Below are 22276 nucleotides of genomic sequence, written 5' to 3'. Positions count from 1 at the left end.
TTGGTAGAGGTGCCTGAAGACTGGAGGAAGGCAAATGTGTCTCCTGTCTTCAAGAAGGACAGGAAGAAGGACCCAGAGAACTAACTACAAGCCAGTCAGGCTTACCTTTATACCCGAGAAGGTGATGAAACAACTAATCGTGGAAACCATTTCCAGGCACATAAAGGACAATAATATGATAGGGAGTAATCAGCACAGATTCATCCAGGGGAAGCCATGTTTAACGAACCTGAAAACTTTCTCTGATGAAATGCCTTTTATCTATCCAAGCCAGTCAAGAGCAATGCATATTGTCTACCTTCACTTCAGTAAGGCTTTTGACAATGCCTTCCTTACAATCCTTATAGAGATGCTGATGACGCATGAGCTGGATGAGCAGTCAGGTGAGTTGAAGACGGGCTGAACTGTCGGGCCTAGAGGATGGTGATCAGTGGCATAAAGTCTGTTTGGAGACCAGTAACTGGTGGTGTACTCCACAGATCAATGCTTGGTCCAGTCCTGTTTTACCTTCTTCATTAATGATCTGGGCAGAGTGTCCTCTCAGCAGGTTTGTGATGATACAAAATTAGGACTGATACAATAGAGGATTGTGCTGCCATCCAGAGGGACCTCAACAGGCTGGAGAAATGGGCTTGCAAGAGCATTGTGAAGTTCGACAAAGGGAAGTGCAAATCTTGCACCTGGGGAGGAACAGTCCCATGCACTAGTATATGCTTGGAACCACCCAGCTGGAAAGCAGCTTTCTGGAAAAGGTCCTGGGGGTCCTGGTGACAAGCTGAAGAGTGTTGCTAGAAGGTCTAAGGAAGTGATCCTTCCCCTTTGTTTAGCATTGGTAAGGCTGCATGTGGAGTGCTGTGTCCAGTTCTGGGCTCCCTAGCACAAGAAAGATGTGGACATGTTTGGAAAGAGCCAAAGGGCCATGAAGATGCTTAAGGGGTTAGAGTATCTGACATAAGAGAAAATGTTGAGAGAGATGCTTCTGTTCAGCCTCAAGAAGAGAAGGCGCAGGGGCATCTGATCTGTGACATAAATACCTGAAGAGAGGGTGCCGAAGATGGAGCCAGACTTTCCCAGTGTTGCCTAGCAGCAGGACCAGAGGCAATGGGCGCAAACAGAAACAGGAGGTTCCCTCTGGACATCAGGAAACCCTTTTTCACTGTTGGGTTACCAACAGCGTTGCCTGCAGAGGCTGTAAAATCTTCGTTCTTGGAGATATGGAAGAGCTTGCTGGACATGGTCTTGGGTATGTGACCCTACTTGAGCAGGAGGGTTGGCCAAGATGACCTGCAGAGATCCCTTCCAACTTCAGCCATTTTCCTGATTCCGTAACAGGATGACACTGTGCCAGTGATTTCTAGCGGTAGTTTCAGGTCTGCTATTGCTCTAAGTGCTGCAGCTTCCTGAAACTCACTGCTGCAATAGAAAGTGTTTGCTTCCTCTTAGGTTTGACTCAGCTAAACTGGAATGAGGATTAAGGGATACTAGGATTCTTGCCACCCTGATTATGGATTCCAACTGTCTTAATACTCTGGTCTGTGTTTTTGTAAGGAGTTTTTATTGGGTTTGGTTCAGTGGAGTTCTGTGGGTGGGGTGTTAATATTTTTTTGTTGCTGTTGATTTGGTTTGTTGTTGGTTTTCTATCCAGAAACAGATAGGATTCCATCACTGCAGTAACCTGTGCAGTTCAAATTTCATATGGTCATATCTACAACCCAGATAGCTGCTCACTTTCCATAAATCTTTCTCATGCTGATCTGTAACACCAAGAAGTTCTCTAGCTGCTTTCTCAGCATAGAGTCCCTCATAACTAACAATGCTAGATCTTGGTATCTTTGAGGCTTTTCTGCTGTATGAGAGGAACAGGAAGTGACAGACATACAGAAAATGTGGTCAACTATTGATGAAATTTCATAGCAGCCTCTCAAGTCTACCGTCGCCTCCTAAGTGCAGGCACTGATACTGGCTTCCCCAAAGTTTGTATAAATATTCTGATCTATGTTGTATTTGAATGAATGAGACATTTTTTCTGTTTGCATTTTCTGAATGTATATACACACATATATCAGTTCCTATATAGAAGTGGTTTTTATTTGTATTCTAGCAAGACCTACGTACTGCCATGCTTCTTGCATAATTATTTCTTCTTTCACTTTCAAATTGCATTGATTGCATGCAACATAATGGTGCTTTTTCAACAGAGAGAACTAGCAGAACACTGAGATCACGCACAGTCACAAGACAGCAAATCCGTAATTTGCAGGATGGTGCAGAACTTTATGAAGCAATTCAAAATGCATCTGATCCTGGTTATATGGAGGTAACTGTAGATCCTACTGGGCTAATTTGGAAACGCTAGTGGTATGATTTACAATATCATACCTAACAGCTAAAATCAACTATTAAATTACTATTTTTTTTGCTGCCTTTTGAGATTTTCTACAGCATGCCTACTGCTAAATAAATTAAGATTAAAAAAAATGAATTAAAATAGATTAATAATATATTGGATTATAAAACAGAATGCTATTTTCTCTTGACATAAAAATCCAGGATATAGCACAATTAAAAGTTAGTTACGTGTAATTTTATTTCTTTGTCTTCTAAATATGAAAACTAAATGCATCTGGACTTTCACATGTATATTCTTGCATGCTGCTTACTGAAGTGTTTGATTGTATTGTCATTGTTCTCATTCCCTGTTCCAGTTCAATCACAACTTTCAAGTGCATATGCCTTTGTTAATGAAGGTGCAGGTGATTAGTGCCTGCCAGCTGGTAAAAATGAAATACATACCTTGTCTTTTACAAGTCAGGATCCTTGACTGTCATAAAGCCAAATGATCTGTGACTATCTGATACAATGTTAATCATGTCTATGGTGCTGCATGTAAAGGCATCTGGATCTTGAAGACTTGGTCAGAAAGGTAACACTCCTGATGCATTTTAGTGTAGGTCACTGTATTAGCTCAGAGATAGCAGCCTACTGAGAGGTGCAGCTCTTCTTTTCTCCTGACAGAATGTTTCTCTATTATTTCTTCTTTCTTATGAAACAGAAGCATGCCAGTTGTATTAAATATTCACCTTAGTTATGTGCTCTTAAGCAGGCTTCTCACTCCCTGTCACATACGAGCAGTGTGTTATGTAATACTGCAACAGCAGAGCACTAGCTGAGTAGCAGTCAAGACTGGTGACTCCTGTTGTGTTAACATACCACCTTATGTCAAGTCCTAGTAGTGTATCCATTGAACAGTAAATTGCTTGTAACAGACAAACAGATGCTATCTAAAAATCTTGGCAGGATTTTTTAATTAATAAAAGATCCTAAATACATTTTTCTCTTGGTTATAGGGATATCTCAGTGAAGACCAGCTAAAAGCTTTGAATGCTTACAGGCAGTTAATGAGTGAGAAAAAGCAAACTCAGATACAGGAAGAATTCAAGAAGGCTTTAGAGTCAGCAGCACAGGAAGAAAATGGTTGTTCCAAAAGAGATGTGTCTACTGTATGGAAATTATGTGTGGTAGACTACAGAAAGCAAGAAAAACATAAAGGTTAGTACTTGGAAAATTACAAATAACTTCTATCTAGACATGGTAACTGGCCAACATAGATAGATTTGAAGAGTTCTAGCATGTGTGTTAATACAACACACAACAGTTTTATTTGGGTTTTGGTTTAGGGCTTTTAGGTGGGAAGGAGTGTTGTGGATTTATTTTGATTAAAAGCTTTCAAATCAGCATTGCATAGCTAATACATCTCAATCTGATATTATCAGGGGTGATGCTGAGTATCTGGCGTCCACTGCTAGATGTTTATTCGTTGCTAAAGGAAGGCAGTCGGTACAGAATCTACCATCTGTCAATATCACAGTCCAAAGCAAGATCAGACTCAACTAATATACAGTTAACAGCAACAAAGAAAACTCAGTATCTACAACTGTCAGTAAGTGGTTTAAATGCATAAAGATGTATCAGTAAAATGTATCAGTCTTATAAAGTATCTTGTGTAAATACTTCAAAATGTTGTGTTTCTTCAGGTATTGCAGGAGGTGCTGGCACAGATTTTCTTTCCAAGGCAGGTCCTAAACTTCACCAGTTTGTCAGATCCTTCTTTTCAGCCACCATGTGCTGAGGTTGATTTAGTCGGAGTTGTCATTTCTGTTAGCAGAACAGGTATGCTTTGGATCACATTCATGTCCTCTCATTGAATAAGTAGTAATTTTTTTATTTCAAAAGTCAAAATGATCTTGGTGTTGTACCTGCATCTCAGGCCTGTGAAAACCTGCTAATATAGCTCATCACTGCTATATGCTAGCAGATAATTCTGTTTTCCTAAAGAAAAACTGTCCTCACTTGTTAGCTCAGGAAGAATTTAGTAAGGGAGGATCTAAGCTCAAGAGAGGCATTTTTATTTTCATTCCATAAATTCTGTAAGTTCTCATATCTGTGTTCAGCATCTGCAGAAGTAGCGTCCTGCATGTGAGCTCTCTCTTTTGTGTGCAGTGTCTTGGAATGCAGGCACTGGAGCTCATGGGTAGGGACACGTGCATACTCTTCCAAATTAAAAGAAAAAGCACAATAGGAGTATTGGTTTTTAAACACTGGAACACAGACTTTGAGTTGTTTTCTGTAATTGATAAGGACAGAGTGTAGAATGTGAATGAAGCAAGAAACATCTGCTACCATGTAAATAGGCTGTCATATTGCATTTATCAATTCTCTTTCAAGATGTGTGTGACTTTTTTGCAGTCACAAATAGCAGTAATCAACCTTTCCTTGCAGATTTAAAGGTTTAATTCAGACTTTTTTTTGCTTTAAGGTTTCACTACTATGGTGTACTTATCTGATGAAAGCTATAATTTAGTGGCAGTAAAGATCTGGACAGATCTCAGACACTTTGCTATTGAAGATATAGTTATCCGCTGTGCATTCATTTCTGCAAGCAACCTTCAGTGGCAATCAGAATTCAGGTCAGAAATTCCTATGCTGTTGGCTGGAGATCTTTCTGTATTCTCAAGCAGTCCAAAGGAAAGCTATCTTCTAGAGAAGGTTAATGGACTGAGAAGTACAATAGAGGTAAATCTGTATATTTTTGGTTTAATTTTAGCTACTGCTGTGTTACATTTTTCACCAAAAATTCCATTAGTACTAAGAAATCTTTAAAACAAGTATTCACGTGGTGTTGATTTTGAAGGTGGGAATTTGATGCTGGGAGACAGAGTAGGATGTTAATGTGCTTTTCCTGCACATTCCTGACTCAACATATCACCTTTTTAATGTCTTTTGGTTTTGTTTTAATTTGGTTGTTTTTTTAATTCAGCTTAACCTACACTGTCTTTAGCATGTGCCACAGAATCTTCTCTGGCTAGCAACAAATACTGTACCTGTCAATAGGAAATCTGCCATGGACAGTTTGGCTCTAGCCTTTTAAAGGTTGGAATTTACTGTCTTGCTTAGTGAATATATTCAATATTGAATTGTTGATTTAATTTATTATTTCAGTTTTCTAGCTGTGCTAAATAGCATGTCCTGGTCACGCATTCCCACTTCTTGAAAAATAAGTTTAAATACAAAAGGATTTTTTTCTTGTTAACAATAAATGGAGGCTATGATACTTCCCTCCACAGAAAGTGCAGCAGTCTTAAAAGTTGTTGGTTTGATACAAAATAAACTTTAGTGGGATTATGATGAGAAAACGAAGTCCTGAGTACTTTGTGAGCATACAGTACTTACATAATTTGAAAGCAACTATTCTGCATTGTAAACTGTTTTCTCCTTTATAGAATGTGGCCTCCTTTTGCTCTGATGCAGAAAGTAAATTAATGAATCTGCTACAAAGAAATCTCTTGCTTACACCCAGTTTAACTAAAAGATGTGGCTTGGAATGCCCCTCTCCTTTCTGCAACTCAGATCTTTATGCAGAGGATAAAAGTTTGGTAAGCTTCTAGTAATTAATACTGTGTTTATACAGACAGTATATACAGTAAGGATATAAGCAAATTTTACACTGATAGCTGTGGGGAATGGTCTCACTTCTCAGTCTGCTCCATACATTCTCTTCAGGGCAATGCAAGATGATTAGCTTTCTCTGTGCTTATTATGCCCCAGGAGGAACTGTAGGTTATTCTTCCTCCAGGTGGTACATGAAAACCTTCCCCTGTGGCCTGTGTTTTCACATCACAATTTAATAATTCTGAATTTTTTTATGAGTAAAATGAGTCATTCTTTCCCTGTAGATGGTTTATTGCTTCCTTGGTCCCACTGTGATGATTATCTGCCAGGGATGTCACAGGAGGGAAAAATCTTGATCTTTACTTTTTTTTTTCATAGCATTCTGCAGTTCCTATCTTTGCTTAGAGAATTTACCTCCTGGTCATCTTTTCCTAGATATTTTTCACTATTTCTAGGATTAAAAGGGGAGAGGTATCACCTAGTAAATATTTACGTTTTATATAAGTCTTTACAAAGATAGAGTTAAATAGTGCTAGAGTTTTCCATGACAGCTGCTGATGACAAGTTTTTCATGATGTGAGTACTGAGTGCAGTCAGAACAAAAATTTTTCTTGCCATTAGTTGTGAGGAAGGTGGAAACACCCCAGTGTGGTATCAATTCCTAGGGACTAAATTTAAGCTTATAAAGCATTCTTCTCCAATTCAGAGGGAGTGCTAATACCTCTGAAGGTTTTGTTTATATCTATTTATTAAATATGTTAACAGATTTAAAACAGATGTTAAAGGTTCTCAAGCATATGTTTGAATGATTTGTTGTGCAGTGTCTATCCTGTATTGTTATCTTCAAGGTTTTTGGTCTAAATTCTATCCCTTTCTTCCTTCAAATTTTTTTCCTTGTTTTCTCTACTTAACAACCGGTTAAGGATATACCCAATGCCGTAGAAGACTAAACTCCTTTTTTTATGAGTGCTTTGATTTCCTACCACCTGGCAGAGGAAAATTCCCGTACATTTAGCTTAGATCTCAGAAACAGAATGTAAATGAACTGTCTTAATGTACATGTAAACAGTGATTTATCAAGCATCAGTACTTGAAAAATAGTATTGGACACCATCAGAAGGTATCAAACAAAAGTTAAGTTTGACATGAATGGTGACATAGAGGGGAAAACCTGGTACAAAAATGTGATTTTGTGGAAGTAATTGAGGAAGCTAAATAGGACATTCTGTTCAACATAAAAAACTTTTTTTTTTTTTAACTAGATCTCTTCTAAAACTGAAATAAAGCATCCAAGCCCTCTGTCAACTAGCACACCAAATATGAAATTTGTCACACGAGGGTCAGCAAAACCACCTTCACCTGCTACAATTAATGGTGACAATCCCCAAAACAGCAAGAAGAGAAAAGCCATGGACTTCCTTAGTTGCATAGCCGCCCCTCCACCACTGACACCAATGTATTCAGTAATTTCTCCATCTTTAAAAAGAGCATTTCAGCCACCACGAAGTTTGGGTTTACAGCATAGCAATTCATCAAAAGAAACAAATCAAAATATTGGTCATGTCACCCCCTATAGAAAATTGAGAGAAAATGGCCATCTTCCTGAGAATGACCTGGTTGCTGATGAAGAACTTGCAATGATTAATACACAAGCACTCATGAATAATTTACCAGAAGAAAAGAAGATTTGAGTATGTAAATGAAAACAGCAATACAATAGCTACTAATTTATCTGACAATCTTTTACTCAAAAATAATTCCAGGTCTACTAGGCAAGCAAATAACTCATCAAAAAGCAGTTCTGAAGTAGCTGAGGCTCTTCAGAAGGATGGAAGAACCTGACAACTTGTTACCAGCCCACAGAATGCTACAAAGATGAAACCCCTGAAAATGCTACTAAATGCACATGTACAGTACTGTATATATTTCAAATTCAGGGTTTTTTTACACTTTGTACCTTAAATTCCAATTGTATTTAATAAAGCTGTATTATAAAAACAACAACATTTCATCTGCAAAATAATTTGGAGTTGAGTAATTATACATTTCTCACACAAACATGTATCGTACAATAGCATCAGTGTGGCTGAAGGTCTGATGACATTTTTGAAACCATTGCTTTGATTCTGATGTATTCTTAAATTACAGCAAGATCTTTGTTTCAGTCTAAAGCAGTCACTTTTGTTACAACAGTTCTTTGGCTGTCAGAAGTGGCACAGGGCATAACAATTCTCTTAGGTTTATTGTTACCAAACATTACACTTTCATTCTGAAATACAGCTCTGTAATTGTGACGCAGTTCTTGTACTTTTCCCTTGGAACTTTCCATATAATGCTAAAATAGATTTAGAGGACAGATACTATTTGATTCATAGCAAAATGCCATACAAAGTTATTAATGATAGATCCTTGGTCAGCATTTCCAAGGAGCTACTCCTCAAAGAAGCACTCGAGGCCACAGTATCATGAAAGACAATCAGATGTTTAATTTCATCACTTCTGCTGGGAGTGAGTCAGTACTTGAATTCATTACTTTGTTCTCATTAATTTAAACTTCTCAAAACTGGAGTTCCTCCACTGGAGAGGGATCCTGCTAGACTGGCTGCCAGCTCCACATTTTAGTTTGTTGTTAGCCTGCCCTTTGCCTGCTGTTTCCCACCACACACAAGTCAAAGGAGGGAGGACATTTCAGATCCAGGGCCACCCCCAGCTCCTGCTCAACAACCTTTCAGGGGTCCTGTGCCACTTCCTTGGCTCACATGCCAAGCTGGGAATGGCTCCTGTTGCCAAGCTGGACATTGTATTAGGACTGCGAGAATTGACGCAAGCTTGCTGATAGTTCTGTAAACCTTTGTGCAACATGGCAGAGGCAGGTTCCCTAGACCCCTAGGTCACAATTATTTACAGTGATGATACTGCTTCTTTCAATGCAGCTTTAGTAGAAGATGCAATTCATTTTGTACTTCTACTCTGTCCTGAAGAGAGCTTGGCTTTTGCCCTGAAACAGTAGATTACTTTATACCTTTACACTTCTTGGCTGAATTGCTAGATGAATAGCAGCTCTACCTATATTTCTTAACAGCCAATGTGAGCTGTTCATATCCTACTGCAAAATAACTCACCACTGCCCTGTTCTATAAGCACTGCCTAATAATCCACACACACTTAAAAAATAATTGCCATCACAAATGCTGCGTTTCAGAAATGTTTCATGAGGTGTCTTGGTGAGGACATAATTGGCAGAATTTAACTATGGCTAAAAACCCTGCAGGATAGCTTCTCACCCATCTATCAGTCAGTGGCTTCTCAGCACTCAGCAGGACAAAGAACTGATTTCTTCCCTTAAAAGAACATTCTTTCCCCTTTCTTAAGTAATTTCTTTCTACTTAGTTTAGGTATTTGGTAGACTTGTGCTTCAGCTACTTGGATCTGCTTAGGATTAGCTCTGTTTCTACTTAGAAGCTAACAAGCACTGGCCTAATACTAATGTTTCCTTTTAGAAGCACCTCTATATGGACTTGTCTCAGGACCAGGTGAACTCCTATGTCTTCAGGACCAGGTGAAATCCTATGGCAAGATAAAGGGCTCCGTTTGGTATGTTAAAAGTTTAACCTCCAGGCTGGTGAAGCTGTTTGGTTGCTAAGAGCTAAGAAAGACCAACATATATCCAAACAGCAGAGATGGGACTAGGGAACATCAAATCTTGCTAAAATCTGTTAGAGCTGCCTTTTCCACCATTCACTTTGCATCTCTTAAAGTTGCAGTAATGCTCTAGGCAAGATGGAGTGGGAAGATACAAAAGGTTATACAGCCAGACAGAAAGTATTAAAATGTCAAGAAATGACAACTGCATGGAGAAGGAATTGGCCACATGGCCTGTAAGAAGGAAAGAATTAACTTAGGAATATTTGTTAAGTGATGCAGGAAACCAAAACCAAACAGAACCCATGTGACACAGCCACTAACTGTCACTGTAAGCTTGGATGGATTTTCATGAAGGAAGTGGGATGAGAGGGAGTACAGTTTGTGCTGGAGATAGTGGTCTTAGATCGGTCATGCAAAGCTGTGAGATCATAATCCAGAGGCATTAGAATATTTCCAAGAAATAAAAGTAATTTAGAAATATAGTAGAAAAATACAAGAATAAAAAACAGTTTAGAGAAAAAGATGTACAACTAGAGACTTTTATACCCTGATAATTAAAACCCACCAGGGAATCCACCTCTTTGGTTAAAAGGCCTATTGCTTGTATGTGCCACGTGAGGCCTCCTGTTTGAGAGGGCTGGAGGTGGGCAGGAATGGGCACCCATCCTGTAAGCTGCGTTTGGTTCATGGGACCTTCTTTCATCTCGGCGTGGTTTTTCGGACTGAAGAACACTGTGGAATGTAACGTTGTGCTCGTATTGTTCCTTCATCTGTTGTATCTTTTGTCGAGGAACATGATGAGTATTTCTTCTGTAGAGTCGACATTAACAGAAGATACAAGTATTTAGCTGCCTGTGTTAGAAGTTATCTGAAGCTTGTTACAGTTCCCAACATGTTCAGGATAATGGTTCACATCCCCACTGATCTGTTTCTGGCCCCATTTTCCCAAACTGTTGTATTCTTCCACATACTTCTTGAAAATATTATGTCACAACTGAAAAAGGTAACCCAAGTATTTTTGTGGGTAGCCAGGACACAAGAAGTTAGACAAATGCTTTGAAATGAGAGTGCCATGTAGAAAACCCTCTGTATTATATAAGGCATATATATATAGTGTGTGTATAGTTTTGCTGAAGTTTAGTGCTAATGGCTTGATAGCCTCAGGGTGAGCTTTTGTACATCTGGAGAAATGCAGGCAAGGGCTGTAAATAGCCCAGGCACTGACTTAAAATCACCATGTATAGAGGTTAAAATAATGTTGTTGCTTTGTCTGAGCACAGCTGGGTTAAAATCATACCTGATGTGGTTCAGGCTCCAGGGTAAATGACATGTTTGAGAGGGAGGGGAGCTCAAACACGCAGGGCTTCCTGGATAGACCAGAAACAGCTGCATTCTCTCAACACATAAGTAACAATTGTTTTTTCCAAAGACCACTCCAAATTTCTGTGAATTTGCAAACTCAGAATATCTTTAGTTTTGCCATTTAACTCTATAAGGCACAATTTGTAATTGAGGCCCTGCAGCAGACAGTGCCCTCACCCATGCCACCTGCGCCCAGTAACCAGCACAAACTGTATTGCTGGTGAGGATGCAATGTGGGACCACAGCAGAAGTAACCATCAGGTGTCCCTGAATCATCTGCCAAAGAGCTGCTCCAGACAGAATATTTGGATTAGCATTGCAGTGCTGCTGTAAAAAGCCAACTTGCTTCATATGATTAATAAAACAAAGTACAAGCTACCAAGTAGCTCAACCTATAATAAGTGATTAGTAGTAAAATCTGCCTCTGCAGCAATGCCCTCCAAATGCTCCCAGCTGGTGCTGGTGAAGCAGGAGCTGACACTTGCAGTTGAATGCTAAGGCAGGCTAAGTGCCCTCACCTGCCTTCAGCCCCAAGCCATCCGCTGCTGCCTATAGTATCCTGCCTTACCCTGAAGCCACAAGCACTGTGCAGGGCCACCACCCTCTGCCCTGTGTCACACACAGAAAGGTGCAGCACTGTTTTTAACTTCAGTTCCCAGCTGGTATAAAACGAGTAAATCGGTTGAGATTAAATACCTGTGCCCTGTTTTCTTGCAGTAATAAGTTATCATGTGTTAGCCACTGGATCTAGTAGATGGGAGTGCACTATTCATTCGTTGTAATGCACTTTACATCAGGTTGGTTAAAGGCTAGGAAATTAGCCTGCATGGATTTTTTTCTCAGTGATGTAACCATTAACCCTGCAGCCACTAGCAAAACATACTTAGAGCCGTATTTGGCTCCCTCTGTATCCTACCACATCACACAGCATTGATACATTCATTGTATCCCTTCTGTGTGTGCATGTTAAGATCTTTATAAAGATCCTCTGGAGCTCCATTTATTGCCCACACTTGAGCACCACACACAATGGTGTTACAGCAAGACCATGTTTGTTATGGTTAGATTTTTTAAGAACAAAAGCCTGAGTACTGTCTGTAGTGCTTGGACATCTTTTTGTGCCCAGAGAGAGAGAGAGAATGCTGCTCAAAATACAGAATGAAAATTAGGGTTCCTGCCCCAGGAAGCTTACAGTATAAATACACGCTTCAGGGGGGTTGCTTTTTCTACTGCCTGGCTCACTTCGCGGTCAGGCTTTTTCAGGGCTGAGTTCACTACAGGCCAGGTACTGAGTAATAGACGTTTTCCACAACAACCGTTCTGTTGTCATTTGCTAGGTTACTTTTTAGCATATATGAAGAGGAAGAGGGCTGACATTTCTCAGATCACAAATAAAACGAGAAGCTGTCTGCTGTATCAAAGAGATGTACCTTGTCAGTTCTTGAACATTGAACTTCCAGGGTGTATCTGGTTCTTGGAATACAACTTCATATCTGTTTTCACGTGCCTGAAGAAGGACACAGAAGTGTTAGATGCATGGCTGCCAAGCTCAGGAATAGCCAATCTTCTAGACCCCCAGAGATTTTATCTAAGAGATATACCATATGTATCAGGAGCCAGAAACAGGAAGATAACCATGACGCCCACCAAGGTGCTGCTCTGAGGCCCAGTTAGTTTGTTTTCTTACAATCAAAGGGTTTGGGTCTCCCAGGAAAACTTGCCTTAGCCTTGCCCCAGTCCCTGTCCCCCACAGCAATGGCATCCTAGCACTTGAACACTTTGGAAGCCGCCACCAATAGTTCAGGAGCTGCAGGTTGGCCATGCAGCCTGGAGCTTCTAGAGTGTGAGGTCAGCATCTATCAGATGTGCTATTTCCAGCCACTCAGTCTACAGGCTTCAGGTTTTTCCAAGGCAGAGCAACATAGTATGTTGCTTTATATTTATGTACACACACACAAATGTACATATATGTATTTAACACAGGGTTTGCTTTTGTCTTGATTTGCTGGAAAGGTGTCAGGGAAATCTGTTCATCTTTTTATACTTTGCCTTTTTATACTGTTTACCTTTTTATACTGTGCTCTCGTGTGCTTCTGAGTCACCCACAGGCACTCATAACTGCTGCTGGGGTGACATGCCCCGGCTCTCCAGCACCACTAGAAATCCCTGCCTCTTTTGTGCTCCCATTACAAGCAACACTTACACACAAATTTCTTAACTGACAAGACCATAACCCAAGAATAGAAGTGAGAGCAGACAGGCCACAATATAAAACTGCACTAAAATATTGCCATCTTTGCCAGAACTCCCGACAAGAGATACTAATGCATCTTCAGAAGCTCTTTATGGTGTACTTTTTGCAAGTCATGAACTAAAATTGTAAGTCATATCTTGCTATATTTGTCAACAGATAGATAGGTTGGGAACTGTTTAATTCATGTCACTGCTGAGGAAGGAGATGACATCCTGATTACCAAGAAGAGGGAAAGTTCAAAAGACTGTCGATCTTTTCAAGTAACTTTGCCTTCACTGAGCTATATAACGGGTTAGATAAGACAGCTACACTGGCACTTCTTCCCCTACTTCATCACAATATCAATCCTTAACTATAATCAGAGAACTAAGGGAAAATGGAAGTAATTGTTCTTAGCCACGTTAAGAACCATTTCAGTCAGATCACCTCACGAATGTGAGCATATAAAAGCAATAAATCAGAGCTTTCCCTACCATTATCACATACGGCTTCATTTCCCAAGCATGGATGTTGGTATTATCAATAATAACCGGGCTTTTCCCATTCTTCATTGCTTTGCGTGCTGTAATGTAACACATTAAGTAAAGCTAAAATGTATTAAGTAACAGGCTGAGCCAGGTCTCACTACCACAGCATCCTTTCTTTGCCCACCACTAGCACCCTTGTTTCCCCACCATTTGGTGCAGCTGCCACCCAAATGGGAGCAGTGGTTGTGCCCCACAGGTGCTCTCCTAGAGGAGGTGCTGCAGCCACTGGCTCTGCTCAGTGGTACAAGCTGAAGCTCTCATAAAACATACTTAGCAGTATCATAGCACTGTGTTTAAAATTGCTAAAAATGTCTGTCATTTGCTGAAGATCCCTGCTACAAGATCTGAAAGTATGTTTCCCATTGCTAGAAATGAGTTCAGAGCGCAGCCTCAAAAGCACATTACATTTTTCTTACTGAAGTAGAGACCTGAGTTGTTTCATTCTCAAATTTATAATTAGGTTTGCAAGTTTTCCTCCTGGCTATCACTAGTTGCCCCACTGCAACACCCCTTTCCAAGTCAGGACAGACATCTAAGAAGTTACAGCCCCACGGCCATGGGGCATACAGCTGTAATGAGCTGCTGCTGGGCTGGTTATCTGCAGGCCAGCTTCTGGTACCTAATAGTCACTGGTTTACTTATTAAAATAACATCTATCAATCACCAACAATTTTATCATTTATAAGCCAGAAGTGTATTTTCCTAATCAGTACCCAGGAACTGCAGTATGACACCACTTCCAGATATTTTATTTTGGGGACTAACTTTAAAGACAGACTGAAAAGCAAAACTGTTCTCTAAAACCCCTGGATTGAGTTCAGTCACCTCTCTTTTGGTTCCATTTGTGTGCATCCTCTAGGAAGTCAGGCTCAAACACGTATACACCATTTTCAATGAAGAAGTCATCAGTACTAAGAACTACAGCACCAGGATAGTCACGTTTCAGTTGTCTGAAACAAAAAAAACAAGATGAAAGAAGGATTAGTATAGGCTAACGCACAGGTTTCACAAAGCCCATCATTAACTCACACTTTATGAGTGCTCTGCAGATAGTGATTCATTTGTAAAATCCCAGGATCTGGGATTAAAGGATCTGACAGTAATGTCATCAGTATGTGGACACACAGAAGGAAAAGAATGGAGCTTAAAGGTGTGGTCCTGATTTCTTTAATTCAGCAACCTACACCAGACTCACAACAACAGGCGAGTCTTCAGTCCCATCATATATTCAGCTTTCTTTCTGAGAATCATAGAATCATAGAATAGTTAGGGTTGGAAAGGACCTTAAGATCATCTAGTTCCAACCCCCCTGCCATGGGCAGGGACACCTCACATTAAACCATGTCACCCAAGGCTCTGTCCAACCTGGCCTTGAACACCCCCAGGGATGGAGCATTCAGAAGTTATCTGAGAAGGTATGATTGTAAACACAAAAAACCCCAAACCAAACCTGCTAATCCCATGGAAGTTGATCTCAAAAGACCATTTGACAATAAGAGTTTTGCTGTAGAGAGATTTCTGAAGATAACTAGGAGGAATGATTTGTCATTTAGTTAAGGTGGTCTATATCGCCACTGCTCTGGCTGGCCGGGATTTTTGAGTTTAGTTTGGAGGTCTTGGTTTGTTATTTTTTTTGCAACAAAGCACATAATACTTTTTTTTTTTTTTAATTTACAAACACATACCTGAGTTATTAGCCAATATTTATTAGTATTTGTTGCAACTTCATGGTTTTTTTCTGCTTTTCACTTGCCTCTGTTTTACTTAATCCTCCTTTTGTAGAGTTGAGTAGTTTTTATTTATTTTCAGTATTTAAGCAGGTTTTATAAACAAGTCTGAGCTGTCTGGATTGGCAGCCCAAAAAAACAATAGCAGGGCAACCCCTCTTCACACCAGTGTGCATCCCGCAGCGATGCTTGTTCAGCCTGGGATACCCATGCAGGGCAGATGTGTGTCCTGCTGTGAGCTGACCAGCTGCCTCATGGACTGTGACTGGCTTTAGGAGGTGGAAGTGCTGGCTCATGTGCTGGTTTAAATAAGAAGCATTCCTCTGCCAGTCCTTAGAGGGCATAAGGAAAGACCTTAGTGCAAAATTGTGTCCCCATTTTTGTGTAACCCAGATCTGTGTCCAGATTCTTCAGTGAAAAAAACAGCAGTGTTATAGGATGAAATCAGGGAGATTTTATCTGCATAAAACCAGGGAGAGCCCACAGCATAATCTCACTACTCGCTGTCTTCCTAAGGCTCAAAACATCTCTGGAAAAGAAAGTAAGGTCAGCTGAGGAACCCTGTGGCTTTCAGACATGAATGCTGCTGCCCTGCTATCTCACACCACACCTCCAGACCTGGGACTCATTTCAGCTTCCCTGATAAACCTCTTCTTTTCCATCCCCATAAGATGCAAAACAACTATTTCTCAATGTCTTATCTAATTGAGCAACAGCAAGAGAAAAGGTGCCTCTAGGTTATCAGTGAAAAACAGACACAAACAGAAAAAGCTTAATTCCAGCCCTGCCCCAACCCTTTACTTGCCAATTTTACCCTAATCTGCCTGCCAGCAGCAACTCTTCACTAGGATTGCACTTCACATTTAGCCAAATAAAGGTCAGCTGCTGACTTTGTTCCGCCTCCACTGTAACTTCTACCATCTGCTGAGTAATTAATACCATTCTGTGTTAGCAACCACAAGGCTCACGGCTGTTGGGACTGGGTTGTAGCTGCTGTTACGTATCATTTAGCACCCACATATTATCTTCCAGCTCCAAAGAGAGTTTTTACTCACATAATCACTGCTGGGCAACCAGATCTAACAAAAGTCACGCTGCAAAAAGTTAGCAAAGAGTCAAATTATTTTGCTTTGTTTTTGGTCCTGGGCAAACAATTCTTGTAATGAAAAGCATGGGAGCACCTAATGCACACCTGGTTACTCCCGTGCTGATGAATGGAGGGGTTCAGCTCTCACTACAATTCAGCACCTCACCTTTCCCTCTGCTCTACCCACCTGCATCACAGCCTCTTCTCTAAAAACTTGGCTGTGCTAAAATACGTGTCGGCCCTTTAGCTACCAATAGGCACGTAGAATTGTACACATTAATAAAAGATCTCAAGGTTGGGTTTTTTTCTTTCTCAGTGTTTCCTTTAAAAATGTTCTTGACCGGTGCCATTTTAAACAATTATGTTCTTAGCATACACCTTAATGAATTTTTAACACGTATATATGCAGGGTTGCATGAGGACTTTGCTATTAACCACTAATCAATCTAAATAGTACATGATTATCTGTAAACTCAGTCTACTGTCCTCATATCACTGGTAGTTAAAGTAGATAAAACTTGTGCTTCAAAGGAGATAAAATAGGACACAAAATGTGCTAACAGCTATGAATTACTGTCACATTTGCTATATTCATACCAAACAAACTCCTACTAACAGCAACTAAGAAAACATTAAGTGGGAAAAAGGTGTTTCACCTTCTGCTTATTTTGCTGGTTTTCACTTTTAGCTTTCTAAAACACCCAAACTAACACTGACCACTTTCTCTAATCACCTATTGCCTGTGAAGGTTTTTCTGTCCCTTATACTTACTCATACTATGTTCTGTCAGAAATAAGTTTTCTATGACCTACACAGGCCCACAACTGGGTTGAGAAGAAGGGGTTTACATAATCATATCAGACTTCTAATCCCTGTATGCAATAAATACACCTTTATTTTAGCAAAATATACCCCAGCTGTGCAAAATGGGAGGATTTGTGCCCAGTGTTATTAATTATTACATTGTGAGCAGCACTGTAAAAAGAAGATTACCCAGTGCTGTTAGATCCCTAAAGTGTAAAGCATACTGAGGAGGAAAAGCAAAATGAAATCTCTTTGCAAGACCAAAGGGTATATATAAGCTGTGTTTGCATTTCTTAAAAAAAGCCATTGAACTCAAAGGGCTGTGCTGCAATAAGCAGGACCTGTCAAAGGTTCAGTATTAATTTGCCTACTTGGGACATTTAATTGCACAGCGTCACAGCTCTCTACCTTGCAGTAAATACAAAGTAGGATATGCTCTGTATCTTGCTAAAGAGAAGTTTGCTGCTGTTTTGGAAAATACAAAGGATAAGGGAAGATGGAGAGTCCCTTTTACAAGTAGCTGCATGGAAAATATGAGGGGTAATAGACACAAGTTACTCCTGGGGAGATTCTGACTGGACATAAGAGGAAAAAATTTCACAGTGAGCACAATCATCCATTGGAATAATCTCCATTGGGAAGTGGTGGATCCCCCAGCATTGGATGCTTCTAAGATTCAGCTGGACAGGGTGCTGGGACATCTAGCCTAGGCCATGCTTTGCCTTAAAAAGTTGGACCAAATGATCCTTGAGGTCCCTTCTAAGCTGGTGTTCTATGATTCTATACTGCTGCGTTTCTGTTTGACCAAAGCAGCACTGTAACAGCTGCTTCAGTGAGTAGAGTCTCCTCTATTATTCAGCTACAATCTGTTCCCATGCTTTATACCATTTTAAAGTCCCTTTTTTCTAAAGAGCATCTTCAGTGCTTTCAAACCATCATTTCAGATGTTAACTATATGCGTAGACAAAAAGCAAATATTCAGGATTTCAATTAGCTGGATGTGTTAGAGTACTCGGGAGAAGTCTCCATGATCACTAGTAATATTATTGGAGAGGAAAAAAAAAAACATAACAGTATTCCATAGGCTGTCAAGTTTTTCCATCAGAAAATTTGAAAATTAATTGATTTCTGATTTGAGCCAGGTACGCAGATTGGAAGGAACATTTGCAGTGCTCAGAAGGCAACAGGATGGCTAGATCTCTGAGCCAGTAAAATTCTCAGTCTACTTCCAATGTAACTGAGATCAAAATACGTAGGTACTGAGACCACATGCAACCACTTGCTGTGGTCACTTTTCCCAATGTAAAGCATTTCTGTGACATTTGAAAGCCTTTAGTTTCAGCAGAAAATAAGATCTGGAGCACATGCCCAGCGCTAGCACTGAAACGCTGTTGTGTTTCAACAATAGCGTGGTGAGGACTTTGCCCTGCTCTGCCAACAGCTCTGTTGGCAAAGCACCCACATACCTGGGTGTCTCACCTACAGTGGGTAGAGAAGTGGACGTACTTTGCATGGGATCAGGCTGCAGGTCACATTTGGTAAATACATTCAGGATTGTGTAATCACCTGTTAGTGTTTACATTGTGTTGCCTGGTGCTGCAGAGCTGAAGTCACAGAATCATAGAATCATCTGGGTTGGAAGGCACCTTAAAGCTCATCCAGTTCCACCCCCCTGCCGTGGGCAGAGACACCTTCCTCCAAAGCCCCTTTCCAACCTGGCCCTGAACACTGTCAGGGATGGGGCAACTTCTCTAGACAACCTTTTTGCTTACTTCTGCAAATAAATAATCACCTTCCTCCTCCTCCAGGAGGATCTTGCCTTGAGCTTTGCTGCAGTAGTTTTCTGCAGACATCACGTTGCTCAGCACGTTCTGTTCACCAACACCAAATGGTACGCAACGTGGGAATAGCACATCTCAGAATTTTGGTAGCACAGTCCTTCCATAATGTGGGCAGAGTTAATGGAGAGGTAAGAAATACCATTTTTAATGCTGCCCTTTGATCTGTGGACTGCTGAGCAGCTAAATGCAATGATATCATTAACAGGGGTAGAAACAGAGTAAGTTCCTCAAACGCTCAGTTTGCAAGGCGTCTAAAACAATACTTACAACTGGTTTGTAAATCTGTCATTAATAAGTAATTTTGTCTTGTAACCAAAAAGCACATAGGTGAGTCAGTTATTTGCACTGCCTGAGAATATGGCCTCAAACCATTATGCTCTGCACTAAGAGAAGACCCAGCCCCTTCTGAAGAAGAACTTACACAACCTCTTTCGGGAGAACACATTTGGGTGACAGTAAAAACACTGCATTTTGCTGTTCATTAAAGAACTTGGTCTTGCCCAAGTCCCGTGAGGCAGAAAGCACAGTGTGAGAGGAAGGACTGTACTGACAAGAGGAAACTGTACATTAACCCAGTATTTCACACACCTTCCACAGCAGAGCCCTTCCTTTAGCAGCCCATGATCCCAGCTTGTGTTTCTCACCCAAGCAGAGGAAGAAGACAGCGAGTGTTCCTCTTTTGATGGAGAGTGGGTGAGTGGCACCAGAAGCCGTGAGGTACTGAACTGTGAGGTCTTGTGATACCAGATTGTGGCTACGCTGCATCATGTTCATTGCGGTGCCCTCTCCCAGCACTCCCCTCCGGGGTTTTCCACCTATTTTTAGTCAGTCTTGGAGCTGTTGGGGAGTGGACTGGTCTGCCCACTTTATACTCCCTATAGGTCTGACCAGGAATGCTGGACACCATGAAAACACAAGTCAGAGTTGTCAGTTTTCAGTCAGAGAGGAAGTGCTTTACTGTGTGATTAACCACGTACAAATCCAAGACAAAACAAAACCAAGCAAACAAACAAAACCCACCACGAACAAAAAGGGACTAGTCTGGCACTTCTTAGAGAAGAAACAGCTGCCTGGAGTGGGTGATTAGTCCATCTTAATATAAACATCCCTTCTGGTACTGCCCACTCCGAACAACATTCACAGTTCTACAGGCAGCGCTTCCCCAAAGCAGTTACAGGCAGCTGGAGCAGAAAGGCTCTGAGCGGTTCCCGGAGCAGAGGAGGTTTCCAAACGGCTGCGCTTACTCGTCGGGGGTCCTGCAAGGCTCCCACCTCCCCCTGAGCCTGAACCGGTGCCTCACCCGCCTTCGCGTGGTTTACGACGGTGTCTCCTGCTCGGGGGACCCCGCGGTGCCGCTCCCGGCACACGGACCCTGTGTGGGGGCCGCCGGGGACCGAGCCGCGATCGGAGGAGGAGAAAGACGAAGGGCTGCGGAGCCACCGCCTTACCTGGCCAAGGTGCTCTTCCCGGAGCCCGGCAGCCCGCGCAGCAGCACCAGCCGCCCGGCGAACCGTCCCCGCCGGGGCTGCAGGCTGAGCCGCCCCAGGGCCTGCAGCAGCCGCTCATCCATCGCCGGCCCCGGCAGAGAGCGGGGCAGGAGCAGCCGGGCCCGGCCCGGCCCGGCCCGCAGCAGCGGGGAGGAGGAGGAAGCCCGGGCAGCCGCTCCGGAGCCTGGCCCCGGGGATCATTCCCCCGGCTCCCCGCCGCGGCTTGTGTCGTCCACTGACAGGGTGGTGGGGGAAACCCGTGTTCCTCGGTGGAGGGAGACCTGCGATCCGTCCCAAGCTCCCGAGACCTTCCCCCGCGAAAACGAAAGCTGTCTGAAGGAGAAGTATACAGGAAAGAAAGGACATTGGCTGCTCATGCCGCAAAACCGTGCAGTTATGGCACTGGCCTTCTACCCGGAACGTTAGCCCAAGAGACCATCTTTCATAACTTAAAAATCAAGATTAACTCCCAAATCCTCAGAAGTGGGAGAACACAAGCCAGTGCTGAATGCATTCAGTCCCCTGTGCTGCCCATGTGTATTGGTCATACCAGAAAGGGAATCACCAAATCTCTTACAAGGAGTGTAGCTATCTACAGGACACCAGATACAGATGGATTTTTTTTCTTCCTTCCCTCTTCCCCTCCCTGACTGTGATGGAGTCCACCCCACCACAAAGGCAGGCAAGGATTCCAAGCAGCTGTAGCCAAACAACTGCCCTGCACCAATGACCCTGTGCATCACGCTCACTCCATCAACTCCACTTTTTTCAAATACATTATCACAAGAGAAAAACTGTAGGGAGTTTAATAAGATTTATTTCCCCTAAAGAAAATCTGATCTGCTCTAAGTTGATCACCACACAAGCCAAAGAAATAATTTCCAGTTTCCAGTAAACCCAGTAACAGCTGGCATGGCATCACACTCTTCCTCTCAGAGGCACATGCAGTATCAACTTCAGCTTGGTTAAAAGGTGGGTGGCCTCAGGCATACCACAGGGACATGCCACAGGGACACGCCACCACCAAACTACAACACTGAAGCTTTTGGGTCTGAAGTTTGCAAATAGCACCTAAAGAGTGTTCACAGATCAGGAGGCAGCTTATCTCCCTGGATGTGGCACACCAAGACTAGCTGAAGCAAGTGGGAAAAAATAGTGGTAGGAAAGAAGATACATAAACTTGAAAACTCAAAGATACCCAAGGGGGTTTAAAGTAAACTTAAACTGGCAACACCCTACTAAAGAGATGAAACACCTTTTGTCCATATAAGAGCACTGTGAGATTTTTAGAATTACTATAATTTTAAGCAATCTGGAAGGTCAGTATTCGGTAACTGAAAATACAGGCATTCAGATTTCTCTCTCAATAAAGAGAAGTAGGAAGAAAATATTAACCCTTAAGTGACATTTTCTTGAAATCAAACTAATTTGCCTGCTGCCAGTGGGACATCAGGTAAGTCTGAAGCTGTAGCTATGGCCAGCATGAATTACCTTCCTTCTCTCTGGGACATTTTGTATAACATTCTGCTGGTAGAAGGGCAGCACATTTCCAACCAAGGAAAGTAAACATCACACAAGTACATAAGAAATGCA

General features: G+C 41.7%; 2 protein-coding genes across 2 annotated transcripts in view; one reads left to right on the top strand and one right to left on the bottom strand.

Moving 5' to 3' along the window:
* The window catches only part of BRCA2 (BRCA2 DNA repair associated), a 35690-nt gene extending 27853 nt beyond the window's left edge, over positions 1 to 7837 (top strand). Inside the window, 9 exon segments of the mRNA XM_062615067.1 lie at positions 2199 to 2317; positions 3348 to 3549; positions 3774 to 3940; positions 4035 to 4170; positions 4817 to 5073; positions 5781 to 5933; positions 7212 to 7637; positions 7639 to 7778; positions 7780 to 7837. Coding sequence (XP_062471051.1) covers positions 2199 to 2317; positions 3348 to 3549; positions 3774 to 3940; positions 4035 to 4170; positions 4817 to 5073; positions 5781 to 5933; positions 7212 to 7637; positions 7639 to 7778; positions 7780 to 7837 — 1658 coding nt within the window.
* Positions 7838 to 10103: 2266 nt separating this feature from the next.
* Positions 10104 to 21059, bottom strand: N4BP2L1 (NEDD4 binding protein 2 like 1). The gene is given in 6 exon segments (XM_062615066.1): positions 10104 to 10209; positions 10212 to 10404; positions 12387 to 12463; positions 13684 to 13772; positions 14563 to 14687; positions 20645 to 21059. Coding segments are annotated over 6 exon segments (627 nt in total). The 5' UTR covers positions 20767 to 21059; the 3' UTR covers positions 10104 to 10188.
* Between the last annotated feature and the right edge of the window lie 1217 nt (positions 21060 to 22276).

Source organism: Pezoporus occidentalis, unplaced genomic scaffold (assembly GCF_034315485.1).
Source record: "Pezoporus occidentalis ecotype Australia unplaced genomic scaffold, CSIRO_AGI_Poc_V1 ctg18, whole genome shotgun sequence".
Taxonomy (NCBI): domain Eukaryota; kingdom Metazoa; phylum Chordata; class Aves; order Psittaciformes; family Psittacidae; genus Pezoporus; species Pezoporus occidentalis.
Note: the sequence above shows the minus strand (reverse complement) of the source record. Positions and strands in the feature narration are given on the sequence as shown.